General features: G+C 39.9%; 1 protein-coding gene across 10 annotated transcripts in view; it reads left to right on the top strand.

Annotated features, from left to right (window-relative positions):
* Positions 1-23,247, top strand: part of SENP6 (SUMO specific peptidase 6) — a 120,152-nt gene that overhangs the window by 75,134 nt on the left and 21,771 nt on the right. For 9 of the 10 annotated variants that reach the window (XM_032152945.2, XM_032152925.2, XM_032152916.2 and 6 more), the window contains 5 exons: positions 734-960; positions 2,279-2,388; positions 2,509-2,625; positions 19,569-19,688; positions 21,192-21,284. In XM_032152945.2, the coding sequence (XP_032008836.1) occupies positions 734-960; positions 2,279-2,388; positions 2,509-2,625; positions 19,569-19,688; positions 21,192-21,284 (667 nt within the window). Of the gene's footprint in view, positions 1-733; positions 961-2,278; positions 2,389-2,508; positions 2,630-19,568; positions 19,689-21,191; positions 21,285-23,247 lie in introns of those variants that run through there. The other variant, XM_058435085.1, reaches the window with a different exon arrangement.

The raw sequence follows: 23,247 nt of genomic DNA, 5'->3' as shown, positions 1-23,247 counted from the left end.
TTTCTAAGTGATTAAAACCCAAAAGATCTGCACTCTTAACTAACACTGTAATCTGAGTAAAATAAAAATTTTTAACTGATAGGAATATTAAATGTAAATCAGCCATATAAATCTGGAAATCTTGAAACTTGGCCTGAATAGGAAGTTGTTAAGTTCCTAAAATGGGCCTTAAATCTTTATAATACGTAGGTGTGGTTCTCCAGGTTTTTTTCCTTCACCTTTAACACTTAAAGCATGGCTTGACTGCTTAGAAGATACACACATTTCAGCAGTAATTGCTGCTTCAGCTTAATTATGAAAAAGTGTTAGCTACCACTAAGTCTGCAAGAGTTGGCACATTAGTGAAAAGCTGTTTTGCAGTTAGATTTTCTTGAGATACTACCAGTTCACGTGGCAATTTTCTGTGTTTGACAAAAATGTTAACTATTATATCTTTAAGACTATAGATTTAGATTTATTAGATGAAGTAAATTAGTTACATACGTGAATAGATTTGTTCTTGAACTGTTGTTAGACTAATGTATTCTGGTTCCTTCCAATAACTTAGGTGACCTTGGCATGTAATACATACTGGTCTTTCCAGTGATTGTTGTGTATCCACTGTATGTCAGACGTTGTGGACCTTTATACTGGGATTTCTGATTATCTTCCTGGAAAGAATTAATAATTACTCCTTTTAAAAGTATCTATTTACTTCTTTTGTTTTTTTAGACTTATATTTATTTCTTTTCAGATTTGGAAGAACAATATATAATTTTAATTTTTCAAAATGGCCTTGATCCTCAGGCAAATATGGTATTCGAAAGTATCATTAATGAAATTGGTATAAAGAATAACATCTCCAATTTTTTTGCGAAAATTCCCTTTGAAGAAGCTAATGGCAGACTTGTTGCCTGTACAAGAACCTATGAAGAGAGCATCAAAGGAAGTTGTGGGCAAAAGGAAAACAAAATTAAAACTGTAATTATGTTTTTAAATTTAAAAATATTCTTAAATTGTGGGCAGTTTTAAAGGGAAATATGTTTTATTTTAATACCATTCATTTCAGTGTTAAATCTTTTTAATTTTATTTTGGAATTACTTGCTTTTATGTGTGATTTGTAAACTACCTTGTGTCAAAACAGTGGTGGGTAGGTGCCAAATAGCACTTGATACAGGTCTTAGAAGCATTTTTGGTTCCTCCACATTCTATCCTTTACTTTTCATCATCATTTTTTCTGTCATCCTTTTTTCTTTATACCCTATTTCCAACACATATATGCACACACTGCTACATTCAAATGGATTGGTTACCCTGTGTCTTAGGTTTGAAGAAATTGTGGTCCATGGTGTACATTTGTATGTAATATAGGCATATATGGTTGAAAACTTGAGAAATGAAGAATACATGCTATTTGATCTTTATTGTCAAAACATGTACCCAGTACTAAAATAACTATTCATATAGCTAGGTAACTCTGAAGCCACCTGAAGCGAAGGCCACAATACTACTATAACACATAGTATAATGGTAAATAATACAAACATAATTTTAAAACTCTAAGTTTATTTCCTATTACAGCAACTTACCTTTGCTGACCTAATTTATTGGGAACAAATCTCTCACACTGCCTACAAACTTGGAAATATGGCTGTCCACAGCGCAATCTTGGTGATAGTTGAGCAAGGACTCCCCAGAGAAGAGCTGTAAATATAGTTAGTGGATTGAGAAAAGAACAAAAGAAGAAAGGGAAATGATTCTCTTTCTTTTGCATAGTTTGCATAGGAGACAGTGCCAGAGGAAGAAAAGAGCAGCATAATGCCACTGGGATGGACTCAGACTTCAAAGGAAGGTTCTTTCCTCCAAGGAACCCGTTTCACTTAGCTTTATGGAGGGCTGAAACTCATTAGACTGTGTTCCCTGAGCCTCTGCCCCTACATCTTATAGATTGCCTAGCCATTGATCTAAGAGGCAAAAACCACTTTAGCTTTTTTGAAAGGTTATTTGAATTTTACCAGCATTATCTAATTTAATGTAGATAGTAGACAGAGAAGTAAGATATTGGAAAATTACTGTTACATAAGTTGGGAGAGTACACTATCTAGAAGTTACAGCTAATAAGAAAGTGGCCCCTAGTTTTGCCTGTTTCTTGTTTTTAATTGTTAAGTATCATGCATACTTTTTAGTTCCATATTTTTAATCCTTTTGCATTGAAAAGCATTCTTGCCTTGTGCTTACCGTTTTTATTGAAACTTTTCCTAATTGACTGTAAATTGCTAATTTAATTTCCTTTACCAGGTATCATTTGAATCTAAAATACAACTTAGAAGCAAACAAGAATTTCAGTTTTTTGATGAAGAAGAAGAAACTGGAGAAAACCACACCATCTTCATTGGCCCAGTAGAAAAGTGAGAGAATTCCTTTGTATTTGCAATGATCTTAAATGTCTTTCTCTGTTTTATTATACTTCAGTTGTGTATATATATATATAGATTTGTTTATTTGCTTGCCTTCTAATTTTGTTACAGGTTGATAGTATATCCACCACCTCCAGCTAAGGGAGGCATCTCCGTTACCAATGAGGACCTGCACTGTCTAAATGAAGGAGAATTTTTAAATGATGTTATTATAGACTTTTATTTGAAGTAAGTTAATTTTCCACTGATCTTTTATTAAATCTTTAACATTCTGTCATATCGTATGTCTTTGTTTTCCAGAGTCAGGCTTTTTGAGTTTTAAATTCCATCTCTGCCACTTGCCGTGTGACATTTGGGGAGTTATTTAATCTGTTTCTGTCTTTGCACATTTTAAAAATGAGAATTCTATCTAAAGAGTTGTGAAAATTGGGCCAGAGAGATGGCTTATGTCTATAATCCTGACACTTTGGGAGGTCAAGGTAGGAGGATTGCTTGAGCCCAAGAGTTCAGGACCAGCCTGGGAAACAAAGTGAGACCTTGTCTCCACAAAAAATTTAAAAATTAGCCAGGCATATACCTATAGTCCCAGTCACTTGGGAGGCTCAGGCAGGAAGATTACCTGAGCCCATGAGTTCGAAGTTGCAGTGAGCCATGATGGCGCCACTGCACTCCAGCCTGGTCAACAAAGCAAAACTCTACCCCCACACTCACCCCCCAAAACAGGAGTTGTGAGAATTAAATGAGATTGTACATATCAAGTAGTAGGAAAAATGCCTAGTACAGTGTTAGAAGTTTATGGTCTTGTAGGAAGCACAAATACAGAATTAAAGCAATGATAGAAGCATTAACATGGTACAGACCTAGCAGATGAGAGAATGCTTCATTATCTTTGGAGGTTGGGAGATAATGAGGGACTAGGAAGCTTTCCTGGAAGAGCTTACATTATGACCCAATATACATTATGACCCAACATACACATGGATACACCGATGTGCAATGTGTTTATACATGTATCAATTTGTATGTTTTTACTGGTTTGTGATATAAAATGGACATGTATATGAAATAAAACAGAACTTAGCATCAGTATGCATAGTTCTCTGTAATATTTTCTAGTTTCTTATACTGTGTTTCATTAAACAAAACAAAACTTTTAAAAATTGATGCTGGAATCTGCTGAATTGATTTTGTAGCCTATTGGTGGTTGCAACTCAGTTTGGTGGGAAAACACACACTGTTCTAAAAAGCAAAGTTTTCAGAGAAATGATATCATAATTGAATTTCTGTAAGACCATTTTGATAGGCATGACATTGTGGAAGTCTAGATGAGAAGTGACTTAAGGAAATTTAATTAAGATGATTTAAGAAGCCTAATTAAGATATTTTAGTTGAAATGATGACATGTTTTATGAGGTAGAATTGTTTAGTATATAGAATTAGTAGTACTCCAGGACTAATTAAGTGGATATTAAGGAGGAGAGAAAAGGGTACCAGGTAGCTCCTAGTTTTCTGGCTCAGAAGACCTGCTAAATGATGTTGGCACTAAAGCAGTGAATGCAGAAGCAGAACAGGCTTGGGTGAGGAGGGGATAAGTTCCCTTTTAGATGTCTGTGATATAACAAAAGGACAGTGCCAATAAGCAGTTGAGCAAATGGTGCTAGAGTTTGGTTGAGTTCTGACCAACAGAGATGGTAAGATGTTGTTTAATTGTGAGAATGAATGAAATTGTTAGGTAGGGATATAGAATGAGAAAAAGAGTATACGGACAGATCCTGGAGATTACATTTTAAGAGATAGACCGGGAATAAAAAGGCTCCCATGAATAACTTTTCCAAAGCTGTTGAAGAAGTAAGAAGAGAATTGAAGGGAAGTGAGAGCTTTAAAGGAGATTATATTCAGTTTTAACAATATAGCAGAGATCAGGGCAGATAAGGGCTAAGTATAATTTTGAGTTCACAATGACCCCAAGTCAACTATACAGCCTGGACTTGGCACCCCAGTCCCAGGGGTAACAAGTTACCCCTGAACTCCATTGGAGATGGTATCAGTGGAGGCCTCTTGGAGGCCTCCCACCCCCATCCATCAGTAACAGGGAGCCCTCTGGTATCAGTGGAGGTCTAGTAGAGAACATGTACTTTTAGTCCCGCCTCACAATACTGAGGTAACACCCTACCACCCACTGGAGTGTGGTGCTAGAGGAAGTCTGCTAAAACACAAGAATTACATTGCTCTACATACTTTCCAGCAAAAACAAAAACCATAATACTCAAAATGTCCAGGTTTCAAAATGAAAATCATTTGCCTTACCCAGAATCAGGAAGATCTGAAACTGAATGAGAAAAGAAAATCAATAGACATTAACACCAAGAAGACACAAATGTCAGAATTATTTGACAAAGATTTTAAAGCATCTGATACAGTTGGGGTTTGTGTCCCCGCCCAAATCTCATGTCCATTTGTAATCCCCAATGTTGGAAGAGGGGCCTTGTGGGAGGTGATTGGATTCTGGGGACAGATTTCACCCTTTCTATCCTTGTTATATTGAGTAAGTTCTCACAAGTTCTGGTTGTTTATAAAAGTGTGTAGCACCTCCCCCTTCGTTCTCTCTTACTCCTGCTCTGGCCATGTAAGATGTACATCCTTCCTCTTCACCTTCCCTCATGATTCCAAGTTTCCTGAGGCCTCCACAGCTACGCTTCCTGTACAGCCTGTGGATCTGTGAGTCAACTAAACCTCTTGTCTTTATAAATTACCCAGTCTCCGGTATTTTTTTTTTTTTTTTTTTTAAGAGATGGAGTCTTGCTCTGTCACCCAGTCTACAGTGCAGTGGTGCGATCTTGGCCTACGGCAGGCTTTGCCTTCTACATTCAAGCAGTCCTTCCACCTCAGCCTCCCAAGTAGCTGAGATTACAGGCACTCACCACCACACCCAGCTAATTTCAGGTAGTTCTTTAGAGCAGTGAGAGAATGGACTGATACAGCATCCATCATAAAAATGTTTTAATGAACGTGATGACAACTCACGAAACAAATGAAAACTCAGAACAATATAAAGAAGAAACAAATGGATGGGTCATGCCTGTAATCCTAGCAATTTTGGAGGCCAAGGTGGGAGGATCACTTGAGGCCAGAAGTTTGAGACCAGCCTGGGCAACATAGCAAAATCCTCATCTCTACAAAAAAACAAAAATATAAAAAACAAGGAAGAAACAAATGGAAATTTTAGAACTCAAAATACAAAACTGAAATAATGACTTCAGGGGCTGGGCTCAATAGCAGAATGGAAAAGACAGAGGAAGGAATCAGTGAACTGTCTACAAGGAATGTCAAAGTAATGATATTAAATAGGTTGAAAGAAAAAGGATGGAAAAGATATACCATACAAATATTAAACACAAGAAAGCAGAGTCTGACAAAGAAACTTCTGAGGAAAGAAAATTACCAGGGATCAAGAAGGATATTATGTAATGATAAAAGAGTGATCCACCAAGAAAACATACTAATCCTATGTACTAAACAACAGAGCTATAAAATGTGTGAAGCAAAAACTGATAGACCTGAAAGGAGAAACAGACAAATCCACAAATAAAATTGGAGATGTTGGTACCCCTCTCTCAACAATTGATAGAACAACTAGAAAGAAAATCAACAAGGATATAGAAGAACTCAACACCATCAACCAGCAGGATCTACTGAACATCAGGATTATATTCTTTTTTTTTTTTTTAATTATACTTTAAGTTCTAGGGTACATGTGCACAACGTGCAGGTTTGATACATAGGTATACATGTGCCATGTTGCTTTGCTGTACCCATCAACTCATCACTTATATTAGGTATTTCTCCTAATGCTATCCCTCCCCCAGCCCTCCATCCCACAACAGGCCCTGGTGTGTGATAACACGTTCCCCGCCCTGTGTCCAAGTGATCTCATTGTTCAGTTCCCACCCGTGAGTGAGAACATGCAGTGTTTGGTTTTCTGTCCTTGTGATAGTTTGCTGAGAATGATGGTTTCCAGCTTCATCCATGTCCCTGCAAAGGACATGAACTCATCTTTTTATGGCTGCATAGTATTCCATGGTGTATATGTGCCACATTTTCTTAATCCAGTCTATCATTGATGGGCATTTGGGTTGGTTCCAAGTCTTTGCTATTGTGAATAGTGCTGCAATAAACATACATTTGCATGTGTCTTTATAGCAGCGTGATTTATAATCCTTTGGGTATATACCAGGTAATGGGATTGCTGGGTCAAATGGTAATTCTAGTTCTAGATCCTTGAGGAATCGCCACACTGACTTCCACAATGGTTGAACTAATTTACACTCCCACCAACAGTGTAAAAGCATTCCTATTTCTCCACATCCTCTCCAGCATCTGTTGTTTCCTGACTTTTTAAAGATTGCCATTCTAACTGGTGTGAGATGGTATCTCATTGTGGTTTTGATTTCCATTTCTCTGATGACCAGTGATGATGAGCATTTTTTCATGTGTCTGTTCGCTGTATAGATGTCTTCTTTTGAGAAGTGTCTGTTCATATCCTTTGCCCATTTTTTGATGGAGTTGTTTTTTTCTTGTAAATTTGTTTGAGTTCATTGTAGATTCTGGATATTAGCCCTTTGTCAGATGGGGAGATTGCAAAAATTTTGTCCCATTCTGTAGGTTGCCTGTTCACTCTGATGATAGTTTCTTTTGCCGTGCAGAAGTTCTTTAGTTTAATTAGATCCCATTTGTCAATTTTGGCTTTTGTTACCATTGCTTTTGGTGTTTTAGTCATGAAGTCCTTGCCCATGCCTGTGTCCTGAATGGTATTGCCTAGGTTTTCTTCTAGGGCTTTTATGGTTTTAGGTCTAACATGTAAGTCTTTAATCCATCTTGAATTAATTTTTGTACAAGGTGTAAAGAAGGGATCCTGTTTCAGCTTTCTACATATGGCTAGCCAGTTTTCCCAGCACCATTTATTAAATAGGGAATCCTTTCCCCATTTCTTGTTTTTGTCAGGTTTGTCAAAGATCAGATGGTTGTAGATGTGTGGTATTATTTCTGAGGCCTCTGTTCTGTGTGATTAGTCTATATCTCCGTTTTGGTACCAGTACCATGCTGATTTGGTTACTGTAGCTTTGTAGTATAGTTTGAAGTCAGGTAGCATGATGCCTCCAGCTTTGTTGTTTTTTCTTAGGATTGTCTTGGCGATGTGGGGTCTTTTTTGGTTCCATGTGAACTTTAAAGTAGTTTTTTCTAATTCTGTGAGGAAAGTCATTGGTAGCTTGATGGAGATGACATTGAATCTATAAATTACTTTGCACAGTATGGCCATTTTCACGATATTGATTCTTCCTATCCATGAGAATGGAATGTTCTTCCATTTGTTTGTATCCTCTTTTATTTCGTTGAGCAGTGGTTTGTAATTGTCCTTGAAGAGGTCCTTCACATTCCTTGTAAGTTGGATTCCTAGGTATTTTATTCTCTTTGTAGCAACTGTGAATGGGAGTTCACTCATGATTTGGCTCTCTGTTTACCTGTTAATGGTGTGTAGGAATGCTTGTGACTTTTGCACATTGATTTTGTATCCTGAGACTTTGCTGAAGTTGCTTATCAGCATAAGGAGATTTTGGGCTGAGATGATGGGGTTTCTAAATACACAATCATGTCATCTGCAAACAGGGACAATTTGACTTCCCCATTTCCTAATTGAATACCCTTTATTTATTTCTCTTGCCTGATTGCCCTGGCCAGAACTTCCAACACTATGTTGAATAGGAGTGATGAGAGAGGGCATCCTTGTCTTGTGCTGGTTTTCAAAGGGAATGCTTCCAGTTTTTGTCCATTCAGTATGATATTGGCTGTGGGTTTCTCATAAATAAGTCTTATTATTTTGAGATACGTCCCATCAATACCTACTTTATTTAGAGTTTTTAGCATGAAGCGTTGTTGAATTTTGTCAAAGGCCTTTTCTGCATCTGTTGAGATAATCATGTGGTTCTTGTCATTGTTTCTGTTTATATGATGGATTACGTTTATTGATTTGTGTATGTTGAACCAGCCTTGCATCCCAGGGATGAAGCCCACTTGATCATGGTGGATAAGCTTTTTGATGTGCTGCTGGACTTGGTTTGCCAGTGTTTTATTGAGGATTTTCACATCAATGTTCATCAGGGATATTGATCTGAAATTCTCTTTTTTTGTTGTGTCTCTCTGCCAGGCTTTGGTATCAGGATGATGCTGGCCTCATAAAACGAGTTAGGGAGGATTTCCTCTTTTTCTGTTGATTGAAATAGTTTCAGAAGGAATGATACCAGCTCCTCTTTGTACCTCTGGTAGAATTAGGCTGTGAATCCGTCTGGTCCTGGACTTTTTTTGGTTGGTAGGCTATTATTGCCTCAATTTCAGAGCCTGTTACTGGTCTATTTAGAGATTCAACTTCTTCCTGGTTTAGTCTTGGGAGGGTGTGTGTGTCCAGGAATTTATCCATTTTTTCTAGATTTTCTAGTTTATTTGCGTAAAGGTGTTTATTCTCAGATGGTAGTTTGTACTTCTGTGGGATCAGTGGTGATATCCCCTTTATCATTTTTTATTGCGTCTATTTGATTCTTCTCTCTTTTCTTCTTTATTAGTCTTGCGGCAGTCTATCAATTTTGTTGATCTTTTCAAAAAACCAGCTCCGGGATTCATTGATTTTTTGAAGGATTTTTTGTGTGTCTATCTCCTTCAGTTCTGCTTTGATCTTAGTTATTTCTTGCTTTCTGCTAGCTTTTGAATTTGTTTGCTCTTGCTTCTCTGGTTTTTTTAATTGTGATGTTAGGGTGTCGATTTTAGATCTTTCCTGCTTTCTCTTGTGGGCATTTAGTGCTATAAATTTCCCTCTACACACTGCTTTAAATTAAGGTGATTTAAATGTGTCCAAGAGATTCTGGTACATTGTGTCTTTGTTCTCACTGGTTTCAAAGAACATCTTTATATCTGTTTTCATTTTGTCATTTACCCAGTAGTCATTCAGGAGCAAGTTGTTCAGTTTCCATGTAGTTGTGCAGTTTTGAGTGAGTTTCTTAATCCTGAGTTCTAATTTGATTGCACTGTGGTCTGAGAGACAGTTTGTTGTGATTTCTCTTCTTTTACATTTGCTGAGGAGTGCTTTACTTCCAATTATGTGGTCAGTTTTTGAATAAGTGCGACGTGGTGCTGAGAAGAATGTATATTCTGTTGATTTGGGGTGGAGAGTTCTGTAGATGTCTATTAGGTCTGCTTGTTGCAGAGCTGAGTTCAGGCTCTGGATATCCTTGTTAACCTGTCTCGTTGATCTGTCTAATATTGACAATGGGGTGTCAAAGTCTCCCATTATTATTGTGTGGGAGTCTACGTCTCTTTGTAGGTCTCTCAGAACTTGATTTATGAATCTGGGTGCTCCTGTATTGGGTGCATATATATTTAGGATAGTTAACTCTTCTTGTTGAATTGATCCCTTTACCACTATGTAATAGCTTTCTTTGTCTCTTTTGATCTTTGTTGGTTTAAAGTCTGTTTTATCAGAGACTAGGATTGTAACCCCTGCTTTTTTTTGCTTTCCATTTGCTTGGTAGATCTGCCTCCATCCCTTTATTTTGAGCCTGTGTGCATCTTTGCATGTGAGATGGATCTCCTGAATACAGCACACTGATGGGTCTTAACTCTTTATCCAGTTTGCCAGTGTGTCTTTTAATTGGGGCATTTAGCCCATTTACATTTAAGGTTAATATTGTTATGTGTGAATTTGATCCTGTCATTATGATGTTAGCTGGTTATTTTGCCCATTAATTGATGCAGTTTCTTCCTAGCCTCGATGGTCTTTACAATTTGGCCTGTTTTTGCAGTGGCTGGTACCGGTTGTTTCTTTCCATGTTTAGTGCTTCTTTCAGGAGCTCTTTTAGGGCAGGCCTGGTGGCGACACAGTCTCTCAACATTTGCTTGTCTGTAAAATATTTTATTTCTCCTTCACTTATGAAGCTTAGTTTGGCTAGATATGAAATTCTGGGTTGAAAATTCTTTCCTTTAAGAGTGTTGAATATTGGCCCCCACTCTCTTCTGGCTTGTAGGGTTTCTGCAGAGAGATCAGCTGTTAGTCTGATGGGCTTCCCTTTGTGGGTAACTCCACCTTTCTCTCTGGCTGCCCTTAACACTTTTTCCTTCATTTCAACCTTGGAGAATCTGACAGTTATGTGTCTTGGGGTTGCTCTTCTCAAGGAGTATCTTTGTGGTGGTCCCTGCATTTTCTGAATTTGAATATTGGCCTGCCTTGCTAGACTGGGGAAGTTCTCCTGGATAATATCCTGAAGAGTGTTTTCCAACTTGGTTCCATTCTCCCCATCACTTTCAGGTACACCAATCAAACGTAGATTTGGTCTTTTCACATAGTCCCATATTTCTTAGAGGCTTTGTTTCTTTTTACTCTTTTTTCTCTAACCTTGTCTTCTCACTTTATTTCATTAATTTGATCTTCAATCACTGATACTCTTTCTTCCACTTGATCGAATTGGCTATTGAAGCTTGTGCATGCGTCATGAAGTTCTTGTGCAATGGTTTTCAGCTCCATCAGGTCATTGAAGATCTTCTCTACACTCTTTATTCTAGTTAGCTATTCATCTAATCTTTTTTTATGGATTTTAGCTTCCTTGTGATGGGTTTGAACATCCTCTTTTAGCTCGGAGAAGTTTGTTATTACTGACCTCCAGAAGCCTGCTTCTGTCAACTTGTCAAAGTCATTCTCCGTCCAGCTTTGTTCTGTTGCTGGCAAGGAGCTGCGATCCTTTGGAGGAGAAGAGGCACTCTGATTTTTAGAATTTTCAGCTTTTCTGCTCTGGTTTCTCCCCATCTTTGTGGTTTTATCTACCTTTGGTCTTTGATGTTGGTGACCGACAGATAGGGTTTTGGTGTAGATGACCTTTTTGTTGATGTTGATGCTATTCCTTTCTGTTTATTGATGCTGTTCCTTTCTGTTTTCCTTCTAACAGTCAGGTCCCTCAGCTGTAGGTCTTTTGGAGTTTGCTGGCGTTCCACTCCAGACCAGCAGAGGCTGCAGAACAGCAAATATTGCAGAACAGCAAATATTGCTGCCTGATCCTTCCTCTGGAAGCTTCGTCCCAGAGGGGCAGCCGCCTATATGAGGTGTCTGTCGGCCCCTACTGGGAAGTGCCTCCCAGTTATGCTACACAGGGGTCAGGGACCCACTTGAGGAGGCATTCTGTCCGTCCTGAGAGCTCAGATGCCATGCTGGGAGAACCACTGCTCTCTTCAGAGCTGTCAGACAGGGATGTTTAAGTCTGCAGAAGTTGTCTGCCGCCTTTTATTCAGCTATGCCCTGCCCACAGTGGTGGAGTCTAGAGGCAGTAGGCCTTGTTGAACTGCAGTGGGCTCCTCCCAGTTTGAGCTTCCTGGCCGCTTTGTTTATCTACTCAAGCCTCAGCAATGGCGGATGCCCCTCCCCCAGTCAGGCTGCTGTCTCACAGATGGATCTCAGACTGCTGTGCTAGCAGTGAGCAAGGCTCCATGGGCGTGGGAGCCCCCGAGCCAGGCACAGGAGAGAATCACCTTGTCTGCCGGTTGCTAAGGCCTTGGGAAAAGCACAGTATTTAGGCGGGAGTGTCCCATTTTTCCAGGTAGTCTGTCACGGCTTCTCTTGGCTAGGAAAGGGAAATCCCCCAACCCGTTGTGCTTCCTGGGTGAGGCGATGCCCCGCCCTGCTTCACCTCGCCCTCCGTGGTCTGCATCCACTGTCCTACCAGTCCCAATGAGATGAGCCAGTTACCTCAGTTGGAAATGCAGAAATCACCCATCTTCTGCATCGGTCATGCTGAGAGCTGCAGACTGGAGCTGTTCCTATTAGACCATCTTGGAACCCCCACCCCCCCTGCCCAGGATTGTATTCTATCTAGTTTAACTGTGCCCCCATTTCAAGGACACCATTTTTCCTTTTGGTGTGTTTCAAAGTTCTTCATAGCTGACCAGACACAGTGGCTCATACCTGCAATCCCAGGGCTTTGGGAGGCCAAGGTGGGAGGATCACTTGAAGCCAGGAGTTGGAGACCAGCCTATGCAATATAATGAGGCCCTGTCTCTACAAAAACAAAAATGTTAATTAGCTGGGCAGGCCAGGCGTGGTGGCTCACGCCTATAATCCCAGCACTTTGGGAAGCTGAGGCAGGTGGATCATCTGAGGTCGGGAGGTGAAACCAGCCTGACCAACATGGGGAAACCCATCTCTACTAAAAATACAAAATTAGCCAGATGTGGTAGTGCATGCCTGTAATCCCAGCTACTCGGGAGGCTGAGGCAGGAGAATCACTTGAACCTGGCAGGTGGAGGTTGCGGTGAGCCAAGATCACGCCATTGCACTCCAGCCTGGGCAACAAGAGTGAAACTCCATCTCAAAAAAAAAAAAATTTAGCTGGGCATGGTGTTGCACACCTATAGTCCTAGCTATTGAGGAGGCTGAGATGGGAGGATCACTTGAGCCCATGACAAGAGTTTGAGGCTACAGTGAGCTATGATTACACACCACTGTACCCCAACCTGGGTGACACAGCAAGACCCTATATCTAAGGAAAAAATAAAATCTTTATAGATAAGTCAAAAGATGTTATCTCTTTTTTAAGTGATCCATACAAATGGCCAAAAAGCATATGAAAGATGCTCAACATCAGTAATCATTAGAGAAATGCAACATCAAAACAATAACACAGTGTCATCTCACATCCATTAGGATGGCTACTATTAAAACAATAACAAAAAAAAACAAAAACAGAAAATAAGTGTTGTTGAGGATGTGGAGAAATTGAAACTGTTACGAAATGGTGCTGCCACTGTGGAAAACAGTGTGTAGGCTCCTCAAAAAATTAAAAATAGAACTACAATATGATCCAGCAATCCCACTTCTGAGTATACAGTCTTGTGCCACATAACGTTTCAGTCAATTATGGACCACGTGATGGTGAGCCCATAAGATTATAATAACATTTTTACTGTACCTTTTCTGTGGGCACACAAATAGTTTCCACTGTGTTACAGTTGCCTACGGTATTCAGTACAGTAACATACTATACAGGTGTATAGTGTAGAAGCAGTAGGTTATACCATATAGCCTAGGTGTATAGGACAGTATACCACCTAGGATTGTGTAAGTACACTGTATCATGCACAACTTCAAATTACCTAATGATGCCATTCTTAGAACATAACCCCATTCTTAAGCACTGCATGACTGGATGTCCGAAAGAACCGAAAGCAGCGTCTTTTTGTTTTGAGTTAGGATCTCATTCTGTCATCCACGGTGGAGTGCAGCATCACAGTCACAGCTCACGATAGCCTCCTGGGCTCAAGTGATCGTCCTGCCTCAGCTTCCTAAGTAGGTGGGACTACAGGTGCACGCCATCACACCCTGCTAATTTTTTCACTTTTATACAGATGGTGTCTCACTTTGTTGGCCAGGCTGGTCTTGAACTGGCCTCAAGCAGTCCTCCTACCTTGGCTTCCTAAAGTTCTGGGATTACAGGCATAAACCACTGCTCCCAACCAGAAAGCAGAGTCTTGAAGACATATTTGCACACCCATGTTCATAGCAACATTCATAATAGCTGAGTGGTGGAAACAATCCTGCTGTCCATTGACGAACGGATAAACCAAATGTGTATACATATAATGAAATATGTATACATTTCCTTCTTTAAAAAGGAAGGAAATCCTGTTACTTGCTTTAACATAGATGAACCTTGAGGTCATTGTGCCAAGCACAGTAAGTCAGTCACAAAAGTATGATTTCTGTTATATGAGGTATCTAAAGTAGTCAAATTCATAGAAACAGAAAATAGAATTGATGTTTACTGGGATTTGAGGGGAAGGGGAAAAAGTTGTTTAATAGACATGTTCAGTTTTGCAACACGAGAAAGTTACTGGAGATCTGTTTTTAACACTGTGCATATACTTTACACTGCTGAACTCTACACTCAGAATGGTTAACATGATAAATTTTATATGTTTGTTCTTGTTTTTTTTGTTTTTGTTTTTGTTTTTTTTTTGAGACAGGAGTCTCGCTCTGTCACCCAGGCTCTGGAGTGCAGTGGTGCAATCTCGGCTCACTGCAAGCTCCGCCTCCTGGGTTCATGCCATTCTCCTGCTTCAGCCTCCTGAGTAGCTGGGACTACAGGCACTCACCACCATGCCTGGCTAATTGTTTTGTATTTTTATTAGAGACGGGGTTTCACCTTGTTGGCCACACTTGTCTCGAACTTCTGTCCTCAAGTGATTCCCCCCCACCCCCCCCGTCAGCTTCCCAAAGTGCTAGGATTACAGGCATGAGCCACTGTGCTTGGCCTAATTTTTTTTTTTTTTATTTAAGTAGAGGCAGGGTCTCCCTTTGTGCCCAGGCTGGTCTCAAATTTCTGGGCTCAAGCGATCCTCCCACCTTGGCCTCCAAAGTGCTGGAATTACAGACAATTACCATGCCCAGCTAAAAAAAATTTTTTTTTTTTCAAAGACAGATTCTTACTTTGTCGTTCAGGTTGGAGAGCAGTGATGCAATCACGACTCACTGAAGCCCAGACCTCCCTGGCTCAAGCGATCCTCATGCCTCAGCCTCTCAAGTGGCTGGGACTACATGTGCAAGCTACCACACTCTGCTAATTTTTAAAATTTTCTTGGAGATATAGGGTCTTCCTATGTTGCCCAGGCTATTCTCAAGGGATCCTCCCACCAGTGTGCCCAGCCTAAAATCACTGTTTAACTTCATCTTACAGTTAAAGGAGTTCTGATGTTGTTAGATTTTCCGTTTTATGAAATAGCAACTAAACAGCTTCACCAGCATTCAATATTTAAATGATGTGTGCACTTAGAGAAATTGGTGCACCCAAATGGAAGAAATTCCCATAAGGTTTTTTTTTTGTTATTGTGTTTCGTTTTTTATTTTTTGTTTTTGTTTTTGTTTTTGTTTTGAGACGGAGTCTCACTCTGTCACCCAGGTTGGAGTGCAGTGGCGCGATCTCAGCTCACTGCAAGCTCTGCCTCCCAGGTTCACGCCATTCTCCTGCCTCAGCCTCCCGAGTAGCTGGGACCACAGGTGTCCGCCACCATGCCTGGCTAATTTTTTGTATTTTTAGTAGAGACGGGGTTTCACCGTGTTAGCCAGGATGGTCTCGATCTCCTGACCTCGTGATCTGCCCGCCTTGGCCTCCCATTGTTTTTTGGTTTTTTTTTGAGATGGAGTTTCACTCTTGTTGTCCAGGCTGGAGTGCAATGGCACGATCTCGGCTTACTGCAGCATCCGCCTCCCGGGTTCAAGCTATTCTCCTGCCTCAGCCTCCTGAGTAGCTGGGATTACAGGCATGTGCTACCACACCCGGCTAGTTTTGTATTTTTAGTAGAGACCAGGTTTCTCCATGTTGGTCAGGCTGGTCTCAAACTCCCGACCTCAGGTGATCCGCCCGCCTCCGCCTCCGCCTCCACCTCCCAAAGTGCTGGGATTACAGGCGTGAGCCCCTGTGCCTGGCCTCCCATAAGTTTTTGTAGTAAGCTTGGGTTTTCCCTTTAATTCTAAAATAAGAGATATGATTATTATTTTAAAGTTAATAGTTGTAACACATGTACACTTAAAAAATCTAGAACTGTAGTCACAGAAATCTTATGGGTGCATATCAGTAAAACGAAACTAGTTACTTTAAAAGCATCAATTAGGCCACTGGCAGTGACTCACACCTATAATCCCAGTACTTTGGGAGGCCGATGCTGGAGGATTGCTTCAGGCAAGGAGTTCAAGACCATATTGGGCAATATAGCAAGACCCTTGTCTCTACAAAAACATACAAAAAAAAAAAAATGAGTTGGGCATGGTAGTGCAGGCCTGTGGTCCCAGCTACTCAGAAGAGTGAAGTGAGGGATCACTTGAGCCCAGGAGTTTGAGGTTGCAGTGAGCTGTGACCATGCCACTGCACTCCAGCCTGGGCGAGAGAGTGAGACTTTATCTCACAGAAATAAATAAAGCACAGGCTGGGTGTGGTGGCTCAAACCTGTAATCCTGGAGGCTTCCCGGGCTGGTGCCTGAGTCCCACATCCCTCGCCCCCCATCCTCCCCACATCCCATTCCTCCCTCACACCTGGCCCTGTGGCTCTTCCTCCTTCCCTTCCCCCGCCAAAAAAAAAAAAAAAAAATCTGTAATCCTAGCACTTGGGACACCAAGGCGAGCAGACCACCTGAGCCCAGAAGTTCGAGATCAGCCTGGACAACATGGCGAAACCCCATGTTTACCTCCCCCACAAAAAAAAAGCAAAAGTTAGCCGGGTGTGGTGGCGTATGCCTGTAGTCCCAGCTACCCTGGAGGAAGAGGTAGGAGGATGGCTTCAGCCCAGGAGGTGGAGGCTGCAGTGAGCCACTATGTCCAGCTCAGTTTTCTTACATCACAAATACATTTCCTTTTTTTAAGGTGAATATCCCTTTATTCAATTAAGTTTTATAAAACAGCCATTGTAGGCCAGGCACAATGGCTCATGCCTGTAATCCCAGCATTTGGGGAGGCCAGGGTGGGAGGATCATTTGAGGGATGGAGTTTGAGACCAACCTGGCCAACATGGTGAAACCCGGCCTCTACTAAAAAAAATACAGAAATTAGCTGGGTGTGGTGGCACGTGCCTGTAGTCCTAGCTACTCGGGAGGCTGAGGCAGGAGAATCACTTGAACCTGGAGGTGGAGGTTGCAGTGAGCCAAGATTGCGCCACTGCACTGCAGCCTGGGAGACAGACTGAGTGAGACTCGGTCTGAAAAAAAAAAAAAAAAAAACCAAAGTAGCCATTATAGTTCGGGCCAGCAAAAGTCTCATGGTTCACTCATTACAGTATAGTCCCTGGACTGATAGCTATTTATCTACATGGTGTGTGTTGAAGATACTATTGTAGAATTCAGCAACTAATATAAACTGTGTCTTGATCTGACTCACTGTCTTGTATTATCTTCTGTAGGGGCACACTGAGTTGCCTGAAGGCAAGAAATTTTTAAATTGTGTCATTTTCATTAAAACTTGAGCTTTGGAATTATTGCATATTAGTGATAAAAGTAACAGATCTCAAGAATGTGCCCTCTAGGGGGCCAGATGTTTTAAGCATTTGCTCTTTCTGTGTACGATTTCACAAGACTTTCAGACTGTCCTCATTTTGATAATATGGTCATAAGCTTGAACTTGCATAAGTCCTATGAGGAAGTTTGGATCATAAATAAATTTAATATATCATAATTTCCCTTTGTGATATAAACGACTATTGTTACTTGTTTTGCTATAGATGTATAAAAAAATAACTAAGGCAATAAAAAATTAGAACCAGGCCAGGCATGGTGGCTCACGCCTGTAATCCCAGCACCTTGGGAGGCCGAGGCAGGTGGATCACCTGAGGTCGGGAGTTCAAGACCAGCCTGACCAACATGGAGAAACCCTGTCTCTACTAAAAATACAAAATCAGCCTGGCATGGTGGTGCATGCCTGTAATCCCAACTACTCAGGAGGCTGAGGCAAGAGAATCGCTTGAACCCGGGAGGCGGAGCTTGTGGTGAGCCGAGTTCATGCCATTGCACTCCAGCCTGCCTGGGCAACAAGAGCGAAACTCTTACCTCAAAAAAAATTAGAACCAATGTAAGATCACTTTACAGAGTCATTGTTAACCATCTCACCACTCTACAAGTTCTTTCCCTTTATCTTCTATTTTCATAAAAAATACTATGCTGCTGGATCTTTGTGGTTTATTAACTGAACTGTTTAAAATGAAATAAAAAATACATAATGATAACAGCTTTACTTAGATATAATACATATAACATACAATTCACCCATTTGAAGTATACAATTCAGTGTGTTTCATTGCCCCATAAACAAGCCTAGTACCCATTAGCAATCACTGTTTTCTTCCAATCCCTCCTCCAGCCCTATGCAACTGTCAGTCTTTTCTCTATCTCTGGCTTTTTGTATTCTGGACATTTTGTACAAATAGAACCATAAAATATGTAGTTTTTATGAATAGATTCTTTTAGTTGGCACGTTTTCAAGGATTTTCTATGATATCATATGTATTATCACTTCATTTCTATTTCAGATACTTCATTGTATAAATGTGACACTTTATTTGTCCATTTTTCAGTTGGTGAGCATTTTTCTTATTATGCTTTTGGGCTATTATGAATAATGTGGGGACATATGCTCTACTCTAGATGTAGAGTGTGCCTTTGGTTTTTTTAAATTTATTTTTATTTTTTTGAGACCAAGTCTTGGTCTGTCACGCCCAGGCTGGAGTGTAGTGGCGTGATTTTGGCTCACTGCAACCTCTGCCTCACAGGTTCAAGTGATTCTCCCGCCTCAGTCTCCCAAGTAGTTGGGAGACTGGTGGCACTCGCCACCACACAGGCTAATTTTTTGTATTTTTAGTAGAGACAGGGTTTCATCATATTGGCCAGGCTGGTCTCGAGCTCCCGACCTCAGGTGGTCTGCCCACCTCAGCCTCCCAAAGTGCTGACATTACAGGCATGAGCCACTGTGCGCAACCTAACAAGGTTTTTGGTTTTTTTGTGTGTGACAGAGTCTCACTCTGTTTCTCAGGCTGGAGTGCAGTGGCTCAGTTTCAGCTCACTGCATAGAATGTGTCCTTGTTTTAAAACATTAGATTTTTATGTCATAATTTTATTTTCAAATAGCAATTTTCATTGCCTGAAGATAATTGGATAGTTATCAAACTTTGCTAATAACTTCCCTTGTTCTAAAGAAGAGAGATTGATGGTTCAAAGAAAAAAGATTTACTGAGTTTTTAATACAAAGCGAACTGTGGCCGTGTGCAATGGCTCACGCCTGTAATCCCAGGACTTTGTGAGGCTCAGGTGGGCAGATTACTTGAGGTCAGGAGTTCGAGACCAGCCTGACCAACATGAGGAAACCCCATCTCTACTAAAATAGAAAAATTAGCTGGGCATGGTGGTGTGTGCCTGTAATCCCAGCTACTTGGGAGGCTGAAGCAGGAGAATCACTTGAACCCAGGAGGTGGAGGTTGCAGTGAGTTGATATCGCACCACTGCCCTCCAGCCTGGGCAACAGAGCGAGACTCTGTCTCAAAAAAATAGAAATAAATAAATAAAGTGAACTGTTACATTAATTATATTTTAATTATTTTGTATCAAATAGATACTTGGTGCTTGAAAAACTGAAGAAAGAAGACGCTGACCGAATTCATATATTCAGTTCTTTTTTCTATAAACGCCTTAATCAGAGAGAGAGGAGAAATCATGAAACAACTAATCTGTCGTAAGTCAAACTCTGAAAATATTTAACAGATGTAAGTCACTCAAATTTAACTAAGTAAAAAATCACATACTTGAAAGAAAACACAAATCTCTGCAGTTCTCTTGCTTACTTTTTAAATTCTCCAGCCAGGAAGAGAACACACTAAATAAATGAGTTCCATTTTCATTCTTCATGGGTTCATGCCTTAAACTAACTTTGTGCTAGTTTTGGAATTTTTTTAACAACCTATTTATATTGAGGCAATATCATTTAGTTCTCTTATCAGTTTACAAAATTAATATAATTCATAATATTCTAATACTTTCAGAATACCTGGAATTTATAAATGTTCTAGGTCAAATATCTAGAATAGTGTTTCCCAAATGTGACTAATAGCTTTTTTTAAAATTACTTAGATACTTACTAACTACAGATTACTCTGTTTTATCCTAGTTGTTTATCCATAATATCTAAGAAAGGAACCTGTGAATCTATACTCTTAATAAGCTCTTTGGATGATTGTTCTCAGACAAATTAAGGAAGTACTGTTGCAGTATATATACAAATCAGGAGTACACAGTAGTCCTGATTTGTTTTCTTTTTTTCAAGACAGGGTCTCACTCTGTCGCCCAGGCTGGAGGGCATTGGTGCAATCTTGTCTCACCACAACCCCTGAGGTGATCCTTCCACCTCAGCCTCCCAAGTAGCTGAGACTAAGGCACACGCCACCCCACCCAGCTACATTTTGTATTTTTTTTGGAGACAGGGTTTCACCATGTTTCCCAGGCTGGTTTCAAACTCCTGGGCTCAAGGAATCTGTTCGCCTCTGCCTCCCAAAGTACTGGGATTTCAGGTGTGAGCCACCATGTCCCACCTGTTTTCTTTATAATTCCTCTCCAATAGTGATGGCATCTAGCTCTGATAATTTGCTGGTAATTGATCAAAAGATACACTTAAGAATTGGTACATTTTTTAATTTAAAACTAGTGTTAGATGTCTTGAATTAATGGCTGCTATGCATAATAAATAATAATAATAAATAATATTTTCTCTTATTTCAGCAATTCCTAATGTTGCATCTTAGAAGTGATAACAGTCATTGGTTTTGACTAGTGCTCATAGCTATATTGCTTCATCTACCATCAGATAATGCTCACTTTTCCTACTGTCTTCTCCCCAGTTACCCTAAGTTGTGCTTGGCTACACCTCTCAATATAGTTGCCAGTACGAATTCTGCAGTAATAAAAATAGTAAAGAGAAGTCTAGGCAAGATAAACACTAGAACTTCCGCCCCTCAGATGGAGTAACAGGAGTAAAATATCTTTCTCCAAATTCAACAATGGGTAGTCCCATGCCTTCCTAGTTTCCATCCAGCAAGTTGTATTTTCTTTCCCCAGTTTGTGAAGCCATTTTATGCAACTATTTGAACTATTACATCTGAATCTTCTTAATTTATACATCACTACATATAAGCTGGAGCACTAGAAATATTTCAGAAGCTTATAATTTATCTCCTTCTTACAGAATACAGCAAAAGCGACATGGGAGAGTAAAAACATGGACCCGGCATGTAGATATTTTTGAGAAGGATTTTATTTTTGTACCCCTTAATGAAGCGTGAGTAAGAATTTCCTTTATGTAAATGATGGCAATTTTTAAATAATGAGTATGAGATGAAGAATTCATTTTAAAACATCTTTCTGAAATCTCTTGTGTATATTCATATTTGTACTGCCTGTTTTACAAGAATTAATGCAGTTTCATAGTGAATCATGGAAGATATTGAATTTTACAGACAATAGACCAGTTACCTTTCTAATCTCATTTTATTCATTAATGTCAAATAATACCATTTTTTAAAAAATGGTGCTTATTGTCTAGCAAGTAACCTATAGAAAAGTATTATTTTATACAAAAAGATGATTAGGTCACATAAAGGAATTGGAATCTTAAGTTTAAAATACACTTCTGTTTTCAACCAGAAAGGAGAAATGATGGTTGGATTTATGCCATTTTTCAATTAAAAACCATGTGGACTACTTGAAGCAGTTTCTGAGTAAATGGAGGTGTTTAAAGATTTGTATTATTCTCTCCCAATGACTAGATAGTAGTATTTTACAATTGAGACTTAAAGTTTTTTGTATTTTATTCTTTCGCTTTTCTATGCCCTCAATCCAAAGACCACCAGAAATACACTTGTAGTCAGAAAACTTGGGTTTATTACTTGCATCAAGGAATAACACACACCATGGGCCACTCTGGAGCCTCTCAATAAAAGGATGTTTCAAAGAACCTGTGACAGAATCTGGGCTTTCCTTGGGTGATATGGGGGAGGGTCTAAAGTAGTAGTGGTTTGCCTAGGTAAAGAAGTAGCATTCACTCATTAATAAAGAAGAATGTTGGCTATTTTGTGGTTTCCAACTGTGACCTTACGTTTTTCTCTGCTTAGACAAATTATGATATGGCCCTACTTTGTCTCATTCTATCATGGTTGCAGAATATGCTTTCCTGGAGTTGGTATTCTGTGAGATTGTTTATGTCTAATAAGCCTAACTGTGCCAAGCTAGCTTCTGAATTTTTTTTTTTTTTTAAACTTTTGTAGAGGTGAGGGTCTCACTGTGTTGCTCAGGCTGGTCTTGAACTCTTGGCCTCAAGCCGTCCCCCCACCTCAGCCTCCCAAGTAGCTGGGATTATAGACATGAGCCACTGCTCCTAGAAAAGCTATATATTTTTAAATTCATGTTATCATAGTAAAGTTTAAAATAACATTTAAAACTAGTTAATTTCTTCATTCTCTTCAAAATAAGCTTTTGGCTGGGCGTGGTGGCTCACGCCTGTAATCCCAGCACTTTGAGAGGCTGAGGTGGGCAGATTACTTGAGGTCAGGGGTTCAAGACCAACCTGGCCAACATGGCAAAACCTCGTCTCTACTGAAAATACAAAAATTAGCTCGGCGTGGTGGTGCGTGCCTGTAATCCCAGCTACTCAGGAGGCTGAGGCAGGAGGATCGTCTGAACCCAGGGGGCAGAGGTTGCAGTGAGCCAAGATCATGCCCCTGCACTCCAGCCTAGGCAGCAGAGTGAGACTCCATCTCAAAAAAAAAAAGAAAGAAAGAAAAGAAGGTTTCTTGACTGAGTACTAATTTGTCTTGTAAAGTAACATGTGAACAGCTTACTAGGTGAAAGGGAGGGAAGCCATTTGTCAGAAATGAATTATAAAAATTTTAAATAGAAATATTATTTGATTATACACGATTTAGGAATAGAGGCACATCCCTCTTAGTCACTATACCTCTGCATGGAAGTTATTATCAGTGCTTCCAGTCACGTTAGTGAGAGGTAGAAAATGAACTCTGTAAAGAGGGCTCTACCATTTGTAGATTAAAAAATAGCCTATAAATCAAGAGAGCTTGTTTTAGTTTTTGCTTTTTTTTTTTGAAGAGATAAAGCTACAAATACTTATACACTAATTATGTTAGATTGGCTGCCATATATATTTGTCATCTGTTTTCTAGTAGTACCAATTTTTTTTTTTTCTTTCTTTCTTTTTTCTCGAGATAGGGTCTCTGTCTGTCACCCAG

Source organism: Hylobates moloch, unplaced genomic scaffold (genome assembly GCF_009828535.3).
Source record: "Hylobates moloch isolate HMO894 unplaced genomic scaffold, HMol_V3 SCAFFOLD_2, whole genome shotgun sequence".
NCBI lineage: Eukaryota > Metazoa > Chordata > Mammalia > Primates > Hylobatidae > Hylobates > Hylobates moloch.
Note: the sequence above shows the minus strand (reverse complement) of the source record. Positions and strands in the feature narration are given on the sequence as shown.